General features: G+C 42.2%; 1 protein-coding gene across 5 annotated transcripts in view; it reads left to right on the top strand.

The window, feature by feature from the left end:
• LOC130699245 (uncharacterized) overlaps positions 1 to 13268 on the top strand; it is a 49413-nt gene extending 36145 nt beyond the window's left edge. For 3 of the 5 annotated variants that reach the window (XM_057521553.2, XM_059496299.1, XM_059496301.1), the window contains exon 3: positions 9761 to 13268. In XM_057521553.2, coding sequence (XP_057377536.1) covers positions 10075 to 12573 — 2499 coding nt within the window. In that variant the 5' untranslated portion in view covers positions 9761 to 10074 and the 3' untranslated portion in view covers positions 12574 to 13268. Of the gene's footprint in view, positions 1 to 2016; positions 2139 to 9760 lie in introns of those variants that run through there. The other 2 variants (XM_059496300.1, XM_059496302.1) reach the window with 2 other exon arrangements.
• The last annotated feature ends 2438 nt before the right edge of the window (positions 13269 to 15706 follow it).

Here is a 15706-nt window from a genome sequence, read left to right as displayed (position 1 = left end):
AGTTTGCCTTACGTTTAAGTCGTCGGCCTGTTCCTGCCAACACAATTTGAATTCGATTAGGCATCGGCATTTGAATTTGGCTTTTCTTTTCGAGCGATGGACGTCTTTATTGCCAAATCCTTGGCCCGTTTTCTTCTAAAAATGAGTTAACCAAGTCTCAGCAATCTTGATCGCATTCAAGGCTGTACACTGTGGTGGGAAACGGGGTGATCAGTTGGTCCAGTAATCACCAACAGTTAGAAAAACATTTTATCTATGAACGAAGGCTCGCCAAGTAATGGTCGATATCAATCAATCCGTTTCCCCTTTTTCTTCTGTGCCTCCTGTCTTTGCTAGTGATCGATTGGCTACTAGTTTTTCGTTTTTTTGTGTTTATTTCTGACATTTTATTCGGGCATGTACAGGAAGAGATCCGTTGGTTTTGTATCCGTTCTCGTTTGCTCTCTCCACTGATAAACGGCATCGTACTCGACAATGCCGCCTAGTACGGCCTTGATGCTCCGCCTTAATTGAAACGTAGCCAAACATCGAGCTATCCCCTGCCGTCCTCATTCACTGTTTCAATCACATCCGAATTCAATGAGCCTTTCCTTGTCGATTCCTCTCTTCGATTACTTAACGTAGTTTCAATACATCAAATGTTGTGAGCCCCACAATCTCTTCAGCCAACAAAGAAAACAGACGCCCATTGGCCGTTCAACAGCTAACGTTGAAATCAATGGAATTGCGTTAGTCCACGTAGCCTTTTGCGTTCGGATTCCGTATAGGCCTACTGACTAGACAGCAGCTTGCAATCGAGTCACACAATGGGGTGCGCGTTTTTCATTCAAGCCTTGCCATGCCAAATGTAATGTTATGACAGTATCCTTAGTGGTTTGTGAGGTTGAAAAACCTTTGCAACAGGGACGTCAGTCGAGCAAAAAGGAAACGTGAACGGTTGTTGGAAATGGAAACATATCCCGTGTTCAAAATAACAGCGTTGATTGTGCGTAGCTGACTTTCATCTTTCCTTTGTTGAATGGCATCAGTTTTCTTACATGACAGTGCCGTTGTGTAACGGAGACGGCATGAAAGCACGAGCCAAAAAGCGACCGTACAAAACGAAAAATCTTTGTAATAAGACCCCTATGATGTTTGTTTTGTCTGCTATTAGCTATTTTTGCATTTTCCAGGGATTTCTACGAATTCCCGTTTTTCTTTTTTATTATGTTCTTTATTTCTATTCTTATATTTTTCCTTTTTTTTTTTTTTCTCCAATTCTAATTTATTTATTTTTTGTTTTCGTTGAACCGCAACTATCAGCGATGTGTGCTTGGTCCGTCGGTACCGGAAAACAAACCAAGCACAATTCCTCTCTCTTTTTCCTCCTCCTCAAAAACAAAGAAAATAAAAATGAAAGAACATGGGCAAAAAAAAAAAAAGAATTTTTACGACGTTAAAGAGACGGCGGTAATCGTTGAAAAGGAGAAAAACCGAGAGAGAAAAAAATTAAATTGGGTGCAATGAGATGCACATTTGTCGCATTCTCCGACGAGAAAAGAAAACAAAAGGATAAGGATTTTTTACACGACCAGTCTGCCCTCATCAGACTTGAACCGGTTGTATTTAATTGTTGACTCTTCTCTGCTCGTTTTCATTCCCTTCCAGTTGTGCTGGTTATATCTACGTTCGCATGTACGGATAACGGGAACTTTTCTTTTTCCCGGCCGCTATATTCATCCGATAGTCTTTTACATGGGGGATTCGGCAGAAGCTTTTTCTTTTCGGCAGAGAAAGCGCCAGAGTAAGGCAGGAGGTGACAGGCTCTCCACGAGTGTTGGTTCAGTGCCAAAACGGAAACGCGTGAGCGTCTAAAAACAAACAAAACAAATCATCGTTGACAGACTACGAGCGAGAGGCGATGTCGGATTACCAGCTCTCTCACGTCCGATGCGTCCGTTCGCTATTGTGAATTAAAAGTGCCGTGACAAATTTTTTTTAGTGTCAGTTAAATTGGTTTTTTTTTTATGGATGCACTTGTGGCAACACGCAATATAGGAGCAATGGAAGAATTACACATCGTCCGGTAGCTGGCCGTCCATTAAGGCAATGACCCAGTGGCACTGATCCGTTACACACCTGATATTCTTTTTCCCAAGGTAAACAGAATCAAAATGTTGCAGTTTCAACACTTCCAGGAATGCAGAAGTTCAAGTATTCTGGTTCCCTGAATTTTTATGTTTCTTCTGATTTAGTCAAATCAGCTGATTGGGTTATTCCATTACGGTCTGCGATACCGCTATCCGACAGATGTGCAAACAATTTTGCGATGACAACAATCTTGCGCGTTTAATGCCACATCTAAATCACCTTCGTCCAACATATTAGAATTTAAAAAATGCGCACAAAAAGCGATTTAGTGGAAAGGATAAAAAGGGACAGAAAACAAATGCATTTTTCTTTTCCTTTCTTTTTTTTCTCCTCCATTTTTTGTCTTTGATTCAAGCAGGAAAAGAAAATGTACGAACTTGCGTCAAAGCCAGCCGACAAAACGTTAACGATGCCAACGTCATGTCCTCGTCGTCTGGAGTTATGTAAAGTCCCTTTTTTTTCACGTTGTTGTTGGGGCTCTCAGCACATAGAAGCCCAATTTTTTCCCTCTTGGCACGCCAATTCCGCGTGTTCCATCTTTTATTTATTATTTTTTCTTCCTCTTTCTTTTGTGTCCCCTGTATTTGCTGTCCCGCGGCTTCTTCGCCGCCTGCAGTTGTTGTTTGGTGCCCATTCGGCTGAACCTTTTTTTCTTTTACGGTCCTCCGACCGAGAGGATTGCCTCAATGCGAGCTTCCGTGTCGATCAGCGGTATATCGAAACTCCATCCATCTATCGTCGACTAGAGCGTGAAGCCGGATGTGTCGTTTACAGACGGAGCCAAGAAAACACAAGTCTCCCCTCTCTTCTTTTTTTTGTGCTATCTTTTGTCCCCGACGCGCTTGTTTGCCTTTTCCTGCACCGATGTGTATGGCTAGAACTCTTCGATAACGCGCAACGCCATCAAGTTTAAGTTTTACTGTTGTTTTATTGCTTCGTGCTGAGGAAGTTGTTGAAATAGGAAAAGCCTAGGGAAGAAATCAAGAAAGAAAGTTGATGAGCTACCTCGGTTCGACATCGAATCAGTTCATCTCATCCGTCGTGTCGTTTTATAATCAACTTGCCTCTTTATCCAAGAAACAATGGGACGACTAGCTAGAAGAGAAACTATGGAGATTGCGGGGATATTCGCGGACAATCAAGCAGTTACGTCGCATTCACTGATTTTCAGACCAAGAATAGGAGACGGTCGATTCAATGGGGCTAAAAAGGAGGAAAAGACTTTAAGCTTGGCCTAAAGTCGGATCTTCTCATCAAACGTCTTTTGACTCTCTTTCAGCTGATGACGATATACATCCGCAGAGTTTCAAAAAGGAAGAGGATCAAGTTGGGTTGAGATGGGAAGACTAGCGAAAATGAGTATTTTCGTGGCTCTTTCAGACGGTTTTTGTTCGTTTTCAACGCTCGTTTTGAAAATACGGCTAGCCAACTGGCAAAACAGCACCTTGTTGCGGTATGGATAACGATCGCATCGTTAGATTGAACACATTTCTAGCCTGATTTACCTTTGTATTCCTTGCTGTTTCCACCCGTCTTTGTTATTTTTTTTTTTAATATCGCGAATGACACGTTTGTTTGCTAGTGCGTTCTGTCTTCTCCTTGTTTGTTTGTTCATTGTTTGATTGAGCAATCGATGCGCTTGCATAGTCGCGCACAACTAATTTGTATGACATTGTTTGAAGCCCTCGCAGGGGATAAAAAAAAAAGGAATGCAAAGAGCCGGCAGACGTTGGAGTGTGCGCAGGCACCAGCTGGTATCTTAACAATCAAGACGTCAAGCCGTTGTTGTTGACTCGCGTGAAACTCAAATTAAAATGGAATGTAAAGGGGGAAAAACGCACGAAAATTATCAGAGGGAAACGATCCAGTTGAATTTTTATGACAGCCCTTACAGACACGCGCTGGAGCTCTTTTCTTTCGTCTCCTTCTACCCCTGGCTTTAATTCATTTTTCAGCTCCTGGACCGCCTTCTGCTCTTTTTATATCTGATATGAAGAGCCTCGCCAGAAGCATTCCTTCGATTCGGATGAAAGACGATAAGCGTGGGTTTCGTGCGCATTTAATTTCATCCTTGCATCTTGAAATTTGATTGTGGTATGTGGACGTGAATTCTGTGGATGGCGGGTGGATGGATGAAATCAAGAGAGGAAAGGGCTGGAGCAAAGAAAAAAAAAGAGCCAACAATTAAAAGAATGAAAATGACAATAAGAATAGTTTTGCGGAAACATCTTGAAATTGAAATTTCGTACGCACGACTTGCTGTACGTCGCACACCGATAGCGGGAAATGCACTAACCTTCCCTTCTTTTCAGTGTATAAATTTTCTTGGGAACTTACTAATTGGTTTTCTATTTTTATTTTATTTATTTTGGGGGGGAAAGGGGGAGGGGAGTAAGGGGATTGCGCCGTTTCTTTTTTAACCTCTTGTTAATGTTGTTTATCGTCGGGATGGAAGCTTCTAAAGGCTTGATAAACAGGGGCGTGTTTGTCTAGGCTTTTTTTCTCTTTTTCTTTCTCCTTCAATTAAAGCGTAGAAGCAAGAAATGTGGATTGACAGAGCACCGAGTACGACGAAGAGACTAGGGAAGAAAACATAAGAACTCTTAAGCCAAGATTGAAACGGTAAACAAAACACTCGACGAAGTGAGATGGGAGAACGAAAGACATCGTACGAAAGAGATGAAACATTAGGGGGTAAAATATATATGTATATAAGGACACAGAGGCATAGGAAGTAGGAAAAGCCAAACTCAAAATCAAAGGAAATAAGACGAGCAAAGAGAAAAAAAATTCGCTTCCGCAGAACTGTCACGGTTAGCTGGTTTGAATCAATGATTCGGTGCCCGGCAATGACGGCGCCAATTGCGTCCGCATCTCGTCCGTTGCATTCGATTCTGACATCAACTATCGCGTTTAGTATTTTCTGAATGTTTTCATTCCCCTTATTTTGATTTTTTGTGCTTGAGGCCTATGCTGGGAAAGAAAACAAGGTTCTTAAAATGTCTGTAATTTCCCTGTCGGGAACGGGCGGTCATGAAGAAGGGAAGAAGTTAAAAAAGGAATTTTAAAAAAACAAACAAACGACTTGGCATGTTTTGTTTCCATCACGGAAACAAAAGACCCCACACGTGAATTTGTTGCGAGAAACCAAGGCCCACCCCATGTTTTTTTCTTTTTTTGAAAGAGGAAAATTTCGTTTAAAATAAAATATCTTCACAAATTTCATCACAAACATATCATTTCTATTGGCGGGGTATTCGTGATGTGATTTTAGTCGGCTTCATTTGCATGGCGATAACATTGTCTGCTTTGCCCTCTCTTTCTCTACTGTTTATTCGATTCGTATCTTGAGATTTTCCAACGAGCAAAAAACACGGAATAAAAGGATTTTCTCTGGTCAATCAAAAAATGTCGCAGAAAAGTGATGAAATCAAAATTTTTTTGTTCTCTTTCTTTTTTGCTAATTGGGCGGAGCAGTCTGTAGTGCGTTGACAGTCCGTGACGAATGATACACGTTTTGATGAACAGAGCTGCTGGCGAATCGATTCAATTCTTGCGCAGTTAAGGCATGCTAGCTGTGGAAGTTGCTGAGCAAAAAAAAGCTCCCGATATTACAGATGACGGGATGCGGAATTACGGACGCGGAAGCGCGGATGAAGAACAGAAGACAGACCCCAATAAAACTTATAAAAAAAAGAGTGAAACGCGATCGTCCCTTCCAACTTTGCTGAAAACTCTACGGAATACTTTGAATCTGTGCGACATTTTCTTTTTCGAAGGGCTATAAAGATGCATAGCTTAGCCTTTGATGTCTTTTGATCTGGCTTTTATATCTACCCGTTTTTTTCTTTCTGGCCGTGATAGCAATTAGTTTCGAGAAACCGCAAAACAGCCTCACCCATCCAGACGTGATGGCGTGTCCCAGACAGCGAGAAATTGAAGGTGTGCACTGAAAGAGAAACCTTCTCCGTTTTTGTGTCTCTTACCGTCTTATGCCATGCACTCTTTAATTAGTTGAGTAGGACTCGAAAGCCATGTTCTTCTCGGTACGATTCCGACCGCGTAAGCTTCCCGTTGCAGGTGGATAGCACATGTAACGAAGAATAGCAAATAGAATGAGAGAAAAAAAACGCTACCTAGCTGTTCGTTCAGTGCCCTGTTTGCAGTGGAAATGGTTAAGCCGGAAGGATCCTCTCTTAAGATTCTCTGCCCCGAAACGATGTCTTACCGAATCATTCGTGTGTCATTCTGCGAACCGCTCTTATCGCTAGCATCCCTGTTACCGCTTTAGAACTGATGGCCACGAAAGTAGTATCATCAACAAACCTACCCAAGAAAGAGAAACTGAGCTGCTTCTCATCAACTGAAGAAGCTCATCAACGACCGTGCCCTGTAGCTCAACGTAAGCCGTCCTATTGCATTCCATGATCCGTATACTCTCTTTTTTTTTTATTTTACCTTATATAAGCTGCCGAATGCCTAGTGGGGTCACATGTTGAAAGACAGTTCTCTCTGTCTCAGTATTCCTTTTGCTTTTTCTCCGCTTGTTGCCAATGTGCGTTCCAGGGTTCTTGACGGTCAATCGAAAGCTAATTGAAACTTTTGTTTTGGTCTGCTTTGTTGTTGGTCAGCCAACACATTGGGTGTCTTTCGGTGATAACACCGTCGTTGACTTTTCTTGTCCGTTGTTGACTGTTGGCTTTCGTGACGTCTCTGGTGTATCTATGGCTCCTTGCTGGCTGATTGGAACCAAGCAGGCGTACAATGACTTGAGTAGATGTCTACTACATCCATTCGTTTCTTCTTCATCGGAGAGGCGACGAGAACCTAAGGCTCTGTGTTCAGAGTCGAATAAAAGACGATCTATAAACCTTTTTAGGTCAATAAATGGAATGTTGAAACTAGAAAAAAAAAGAATGCTGCTTACGTCTGGCATTCCGTGCTTGTCGTTACAGCAAGAACAGAAAGAAGAAGCACAATGACATGGCAGCTATAATGATAGAGTGGAAAAAGCTGCTCCAGTCGGGGGCCTGTTACTCTTGAACTGAAATCGTCTTCTAACTCGTTATCGATAAATTTCTAAATCAAACTCTTTGGGCAAAACATGAAGATCCAGTCAGTAGGTCCATATAAGTTTGATTGTACATTTTTTGTGGCTCGTAAAGAAGCGATATTCGCACAATTCACCATCGTCAAACTGCCAATTCTTAAACATTTTTTTCCCATTTTTCTTCTTGCATCGCGCAATGTTTAAAAGCCGATACCGATCAATGCAGTTGGATCAAGGACACACTGTGGAGAAACGACCTGCTTTGGGTCCATTCTACAGACAAAACGATTGCTGGGTCTACATCAGGTCTTTATGTGTTTGTGTAAGAATAGTGGAAGGAATCTAGGCGTGGGATCCAGACATAGGAGTCTGGGACGGGGAGGATCTTAAGGATACCCGAAAGGAATAAACGTTCGTTCGTTTTTCCGTTTTTCTTTCATATTCCATCACCAGGGCTGAATGTTTTGCATCAACATTTTCTTCCTTTTCTTTTCTCCCGTGGCCTTCGGCGTCGACCCCATAGCCACGTAGTTCAATTCTAGGAACGTGGCACCAACAAACTTGTCGTCTCGTGAAATTGAAAAGGAGGCTCAGTTTAGGTTGACCGGAATGGGAAAACGGTTCGATGATGGCAAAGCCAACAAAACTCACTTCCACAAACTCCTGTTCCCAACTTCAGTGACTCTTTACATACATCACAATTCAAGAATATAGATAGATATACAACAATATATATGGCCAATTTTATTCCTTTTTGTGCCAACATTAGCCATTGTTTTTCTCTGAACGGCTCTGGATCGCCCCCGCTTTATGGATCCCACTATGTTGTATCTATATACCCTTCAAAGTGTTTTTGCCATTGACTTTGTGTAGATACGCAAGTCCTTGAGTTCCGTATTTCTTTTTTTTTTCTGTTGCCTGTCTTGTCATTCTTCTATACATCATTGACTTCTTTAACTTTGCTGTGCACGTTGGAATCGACCGAATGGCGAGATTTAAGTCCTTTTTGTCCAGTTTGGCAAGGTTTGACGAGTTGCACCGATCTTATCGGAAAGTTTCATTGGCCTCACCAGTTGAACCGGCCTGTCTGGTTGTGATTAGCGCCTCATACTCTTTTGTGAACTAAATAGCTTAAGGGACTCGAACTGAGGAGGCTTAAAGTTTGCCGCTGATATGGTGCGTGCTCCTGGAGAGAACATTGACCGATCGCTTCGTTACCCTAAGTTAACTGATGGGAGTGTATATTTGTGCAAAGAGGAGGACGAGGGCAGGGGGAGTAGTAGGAGAAAAGAGCTAGAGGTTCTTGCGTGCGTATTGTCGGCATGGCTTTTGTTGTTAGTCTCAGTATGAGACCAGTTGAATGAGAAATGACTTGAGCTACTACATTCCGTAGTCTTGCATTTGTGGCTTTTTCAGCAGCGGCGGAGCGCGCACTCAATCAAACCACTAATAGAAAAGTCGTCTATCTTATTCTTTTTCTTTGCCAGTTTCTCCGGTAAAAAGCTTCCTATAAGCTATGTGCAGCCTAGTAATACGGTGTCGGTACATCTACCGATATTCTGATACTCACGGAAGATGCTTGTGTCTCCCAATGATTTATTACCGCTCTCTTCCACCTCTAGAGCCGTCTGTTGCCTCTTCTCTTTTGGGGCTGATTGCCGGCTGACGACGTCTTCTGCGGGTGTATATTACACTTAGTATAGATTTCTATACCAGATTTCGAGATTTACTGCTCAAATAATCTGATTGCCCTACGTATTGAGACAAAGGCGCGAGAGAAAAGAAAACCCCGACAAGATATATGGTGTGTACATGTCGACAACCTTACAATAGACTTACGGGTAAGAAACTCTGGCACACAAATCGCTTATGGGACGTCTAGCAGTCCCTAAAGAATGAAACCGTTTTTCATCGGTAAATCGTTATGAGTGGGGAACAACCAAGCTAGACGACAAGCTAACATTTTTCTAAAGTAATTCTGGTAATCGTTTTATAACAGGCCAAGACCACACGTGCAAAGGTTCTTCGCCTTATCATTGAGTTAGCAGCTTCTACAACATATGTAATGTATGATAATATCGAACTGAAAGAACTACGGACCGTTTCACAGTTTCCGCTCACAGACATAAAGGCAATTCAACCAAAAATTTTCCGACTCGGTGCCTTTCTTTCTTTTTTAAATAGTAAACGTAATTTATTAAGCAGGATAAATGCGCTATGCGATGTTACTCGACATTACCAGAGTATCGTTATTTGCAAAGGTCATTCTGCTGCTGATTCTTCGGCTTGCATTAAATGTTAATATCATGAATATTTTGCTAGCTGCCATACATTTGTTTTAGTTTTGCAAAGTTCATTTTCAAGAACACCGGTGTATAACTTGTAAATATTTGAATAGCTTTGACTTTACTTCTCATATGATGGGCAATCCTCTGATTATTTCGTTAAATTATTAAAGTTTATTAACCAGGGGTAGACATAAAAAAAAAACAGGCTTTTTATGCAACGTGCCAGACAATTTTCCGATGCCATTACCTATTCATCACGTTTAAATTTTCTTTTGTCTGATTATTTCAACAGGTAGCAAAAGTGTCACTGCACGCCGACAAGACTTGACAGCCCATTGCGCATTTATTCTTTGACAAAAAAAAAAAAAGAAGAAAGCGAGACAAAAAGTGTGAGTGAGAGACAGAGAGGGATATTATCCTGAATGCCTACCTACGGCGCGGTTAGTCATCTTTCTGCTCTCTCTACAAGAGAATCAAACAAACTGTTGTGTCGGAATCCGTGAAAAAGGTCGGGTTGCTCCATCGGTGTAGCGTCGATTAGACGATTTCCATCTTCATTTTCAACTGTCGCCTTAACGGAAAAAAAAAATAAAACAATCCTCCGCCATGGCCTTAATATCGCTACAAAATGGAGCCAGGACGTTCCTTTGTTTATTGGTGTGGTCGACGGTGATCTCTTGCCTAACGGCCGCCTGTCCGGATTCGTGTACCTGCAAGTGGAAGGGCGGAAAACAGACGGTGGAATGCGTGAACAAGGGACTTATTGCTTTGCCCGAAGGCATGGATCCTGAGACTCAGGTGTTGGACATTTCCGGAAGCACTTTACAAATACTGCACCGGACGTTGTTCCAGCGCTACGGATTGGTCAACCTTCAACGCGTCTACTTGGCTCGCAGTCGGCTGGGACACCTAGACGATCTCACGTTCCAAGGATTGACTAACTTGGTCGAATTAGATCTCAGCGACAACATGCTGACTTCTATTCCGGTGGCTGCTTTGTCGGAGCTACCTGCACTAATGCGACTCTCTCTAGCACGTAATCCCGTGCGCCGCGTGAGCGCCAATTCGTTCCGCAACCTGCGCTACCTTATTACGCTAGAACTCAGCCAATGCCAAATCGAAGCTGTGGAAGCCGGCGCATTTGACGGCCTCAAGGCGCTCGAGTGGCTCAAGCTAGACGGTAACGCACTAGCTAATATTGGCGGATCGGCCGTCCTTCCGCGCTCCTTACACGGTGTGACGCTACACGACAATCCATGGCGATGTGACTGTCAATTGTCGCAACTAAGATCATGGCTAGTCCAGTTCAACATTCCGCTCTCTATGGAACCGAAATGCTCCCTACCTGAACGACTTGCTAGCCGGCTGGTGAAGTCGCTCGACCCCATGGATTTTGCCTGTGCTCCGCAAATTTCATCATCCGTCACCATCCTTGAGGTATCATTCGGTGACAACGTGACGCTCAGTTGTCACGTGACTGGTGATCCGGATCCTCGCGTCTCTTGGTTTCATAACGGACAGAAAATTACGGCCACGTCTAGTAGTACAGCGCTTTACTCTTCCGCCAACGAAACGGAAGTTGCCGAAACGAGCTTTTACTACACTTTTATTGGCGTTGATGGATCAGATAGTCAACGCAGCGTCTTGAACATCGTCAACGCCACAACCAAGGAGAACGGATCGTACGTTTGCACGGCCGAGAATCGCGCTGGATCGGCCCGCAATAATTTCACTTTACTTGTGCTGCCGCTGCCGACTCCTCCTCCTCCGCCGGGTAGCATCGAATACGTCATCACGGTGGGCGGAGTGGTGGCGGCCATCGTCATCACCATGGTCATAATCGTTGTGGCCGTGGCGGTGCGTTGTTGCTGCTGTCGTCGTCGAAGTCATCGGACACGCGACAAGACGGCCAACAATATTGCATCTATTGGCGGTGTAGGCGACTCAGCCAAAACTAAGACCAACTCAAGCCTTTCTCCGGAGTTGCCACCACGTCCAATCCAGATGTTGCCATCGTCATCCAACATTGGCAATAAAGGCGATAACGGCTATAGCATCGGAGTCCCGTTGCCCGGTGGAGTGAGGGCCGGAGGAGGAGAACGCGAATATCACTCAACCGCTCTTGACAGCTCGCTAGATCAAAGTCCGGATTTGATCAACGATACAACGGCTACCGCCAAGTGGAAAGAACAGAACGCACAAGCCGTCTCGTTGGACGATGGCCAGTTTTCACCAGCTTTGTATGCCAGTAGCGCAGGATCCCCGTCCAACGGCAATGGAAGTCAATACTACCCATGTTCTGTTCCGCAGTTGTCGACAATTAGCGAGACCGTACTCCAGCAACATCAGCAGCACTTTTACCCTGCTCAATGCTCTACAAATGCTTATCACAGTTCTAGCAGTTTGGCTGTTCTAAACCCCGCTGGATACCTGGTACCAATGTCCATGACTGGCCTACCATTAGTAGATGCTGAAGGGTTTCCCATCGACTACGGTCTACCGCGACCCAGTCGACCGACACGGCCGACTCAGACTCATGTCCGATTTGCCGATCCACCGTCGGTGAGCGTGCGCCATTATGAGAATTACGTCGTGGATGGCGATAATCTACAAGAAGCGACCATGGAGAATTTTTTACCTGACCGCAAGTATCCCGACTCATACGATCCGTTGCCCAGTAGCCCATTGAATTGCAGCCATCATTCGGAAATCCGTTACCCTTCTGAACGCTATCCGCAGAATTTCTCCCCATCTTCTTTCCCCGCTGGTTATAACGGAACTGGTAGCTACGAAGAGGTCATCGCCGCTCCACCATCCGGCTATGCTGCACATCCAAACCACCAACACCAGCATCAGCAACAAGAATACATGTACCCACCACCTGGTCAAATGATGAAGCCTAACTCGTCGACGAGTATCGAAAGCTCTGAGAATTCGACTCTCACATTGACAGGTGGTGCCCCGTCGTCACCTTTGGATGTCAGCATCAACGACGCATCCTCTTCCTCGCCGGGATTCCTGTGTTCGTCGACCTTACAGCGACAACCGCACGAATCTCCTGACGAAGGATATGAAGACGAAGGGATTGATGGAACTGAAATATGAATCCCACAATGTTTAATAGACATACAAATGTAAATGGTCCGACAAAGTGGCAGCCATGATTTTGCTTGCGTATTCTGTACGAGCAATTCATTTTGTGGAGCCAATCGAATAATCTTCGTTATTTGTATGCTGTTCGTCGTGTCTTCAGCTATGGGACTTTGCGCTAAGTTTGTCGTTGCACTGAAATGGCCTATAATGTGAGTTGAAAAACCCATACAATGAAATCAATTTTCGTTGAAGATGTCTAATTCGCTAATAACTCCTTTTTTATTTACAATGTAATTCTCATTGCATTATTTTAATTTTTTTTAATCGTTTGCTCCGTGCGCCTGTCGCCAGTGAATGTCTTTCTTTGATGTCCTACTGTTATACCTCCCCCTCCCCCCACCCCCCCCCCCCAAAAAAAAATGAAGAACAGCAAAAAAATATTTAAGCACATAAGGAAAAAAAAAACAATGAGGAGCATTTGTGGTGATTTCTCGTATATGTTGTTATTTGCGTAATTAATATCTACATGCTGAGCTTGTATCCAGGTGACGGTACGTAGCTGTCTATTATTTGGAAGAGAACGGTTACGTAACTTCATATGAGAGTGCAGGCGAACTGGTTTTTGAATGTACATATTTTAATATACACGATACAAAAATGGTTTATATGTAACCGAGCCAGAAGAATATAAAACATGGATTTCCTTATCGCTTTTCGCAATAACTTTTATTTCACTTTTTTAAAATTCCCCAACTGGATTCTATCAAAAGTGTTCCTCATGACGCTCAGTAAGTAAATACTTCTTTCTATTATTATTTGAAATGATTGGAAACAGTTAGGCAACTTGTAATTAATAATCATGTATGATTTAACGAAAAAAACCATAACTTAGTCGAAACCAGGGTTCAGTTTAGAAAATGACGTGTGATACTTTTCTCCAAGGCTATCGGTAACTTCGCGATCACCGGGAGCCGTATGGCTAAATTTGAAGATTTTGGAATATCTAAATTAATTTTTCAATTGGCATTATAGTTTTTGAATTAAAAAAAGAAAACAAAAAAAGGCGGGCTTATTTTTGCCGCTCGGCCGACACAAATTAGCGCATTTTTTTAGTTTATTTTGAAAGCGGCTTCTTTAGCGATAAAACCAATAACATAATCGAACTCAACGTTCAATTTTGACTAAGCTGTGTGGTTTTTATCAAATTCCAAGAGGTGTCCATTTTGGCCGATTTTGACAAAAGTGAGAAGGCTATAGCCTTCCCACTTTTTCATTTTTGGCCAAATTTCAGATGTGCCTAAAAACACATGAATTCGATGCAGAATTGAATGCCAATCACGAATATCTCGTTTATTTTGACAATGGCATTGTAGTTTTTGAAATAAACATAAAAAAACAAGGACAATTGTGTCGGCCGAGTGGCAAAAATAAGCCCGACATTGCACATTTTTTTAGTATATTTTGAAAATGGCTGGTTTAGCGAGAAAACCACTAACATAATCGAACTCAACGTTCAATTTTGACTATGCTGTGTGGTTTTTATCGAATTCCAAGAGGTGTCCATTTTGACCGATTTTGACAAAAGTGAGAAGGCTATAGCCTTCCCACTTTTTCATTTTTGGCCAAATTTCAGATGTGCCTAAAAACACATGAATTCGATGCAGAATTGAATGCCAATCACGAATATCTCGTTTATTTTGACAATGGCATTGTAGTTTTTGAAATAAACATAAAAAACAAGGAAAACTGTGTCGGCCGAGTGGCAAAATTAAGCCCGACATTGCACATTTTTTTAGTATATTTTGAAAATGGCTGGTTTAGCAGGAAAACCACTAACATAATCGAACTCAACGTTCAATTTTGACTAAGCTGTGTGGTTTTTATCGAATTCCAAGAGGTGTCCATTTTGGCCGATTTTGACAAAAGTGAGAAGGCCTTCCCACTTTTTCATTTTTGGCCAAATTTCAGATGTGCCTAAAAACACATGAATTCGATGCAGAATTGAATGCCAATCACGAATATCTCGTTTATTTTGCAATTGGCATTGTATTTTTTGAAATAAACATAAAAAACAAGGAAAATTGTGTCGGCCGAGCGGCAAAATTAAGCCCGACATTGCACATTTTTTTAGTATATTTTGAAAATGGCTGGTTTAGCGAGAAAACCACTAACATAATCGAACTCAACGTTCAATTTTGACTATGCTGTGTGGTTTTATTGAATTCCAAGAGGTGTCCATTTTGACCGATTTTGAGAAGGCTATAGCCTTCCCACTTTTTCATTTTTGGCCAAATTTCAGATGTGCCTAAAAACACATGAATTCGATGCAGAATTGAATGCCAATCACGAATATCTCGTTTATTTTGCAATTGGCATTGTATTTTTTGAAATAAACATAAAAAACAAGGACAATTGTGTCGGCCGAGTGGCAAAAATAAGCCCGACATTGCAATTTTTTTTAGTTTATTTTGAAAATGGCTGATTTAGCGAGAAAACCACTAACATAATTGAAATCAGCGTTCAATTTTGACTATGCTGTGTGGTTTTTATCGAATTCCAAGAGGTGTCCATTTTGACCGATTTTGACAAAAGTGAGAAGGCTATAGCCTTCCCACTTTTTCATTTTTGGCCAAATTTCAGATGTGCCTAAAAACACATGAATTCGATGCAGAATTGAATGCCAATCACGAATATCTCGTTTTTTTTTACAATGGCATTGTATTTTTTGAAATAAACATAAAAAACAAGGAAAATTGTGTCGGCCGAGCGGCAAAATTAAGCCCGACATTGCACATTTTTTTAGTATATTTTGAAAATGGCTGGTTTAGCGAGAAAACCACTAACATAATCGAACTCAACGTTCAATTTTGACTATGCTGTGTGGTTTTTATCGAATTCCAAGAGGTGTCCATTTTGGCCGATTTTGACAAAAGTGAGAAGGCTATAGCCTTCCCACTTTTTCATTTTTGGCCAAATTTCAGATGTGCCTAAAAACACATGAATTCGATGCAGAATTGAATGCCAATCACGAATATCTCGTTTATTTTGACAATGGCATTGTAGTTTTTGAAATAAACATAAAAAACAAGGAAAACTGTGTTGGCCGAGTGGCAAAAATAAGCCCGACATTGCACATTTTTTTTAT

The sequence above is a fragment of the Daphnia carinata genome, chromosome 7 (genome assembly GCF_022539665.2).
Source record: "Daphnia carinata strain CSIRO-1 chromosome 7, CSIRO_AGI_Dcar_HiC_V3, whole genome shotgun sequence".
Classification (NCBI taxonomy): domain Eukaryota; kingdom Metazoa; phylum Arthropoda; class Branchiopoda; order Diplostraca; family Daphniidae; genus Daphnia; species Daphnia carinata.
This window is presented reverse-complemented; position numbering and strand designations above follow the sequence as displayed.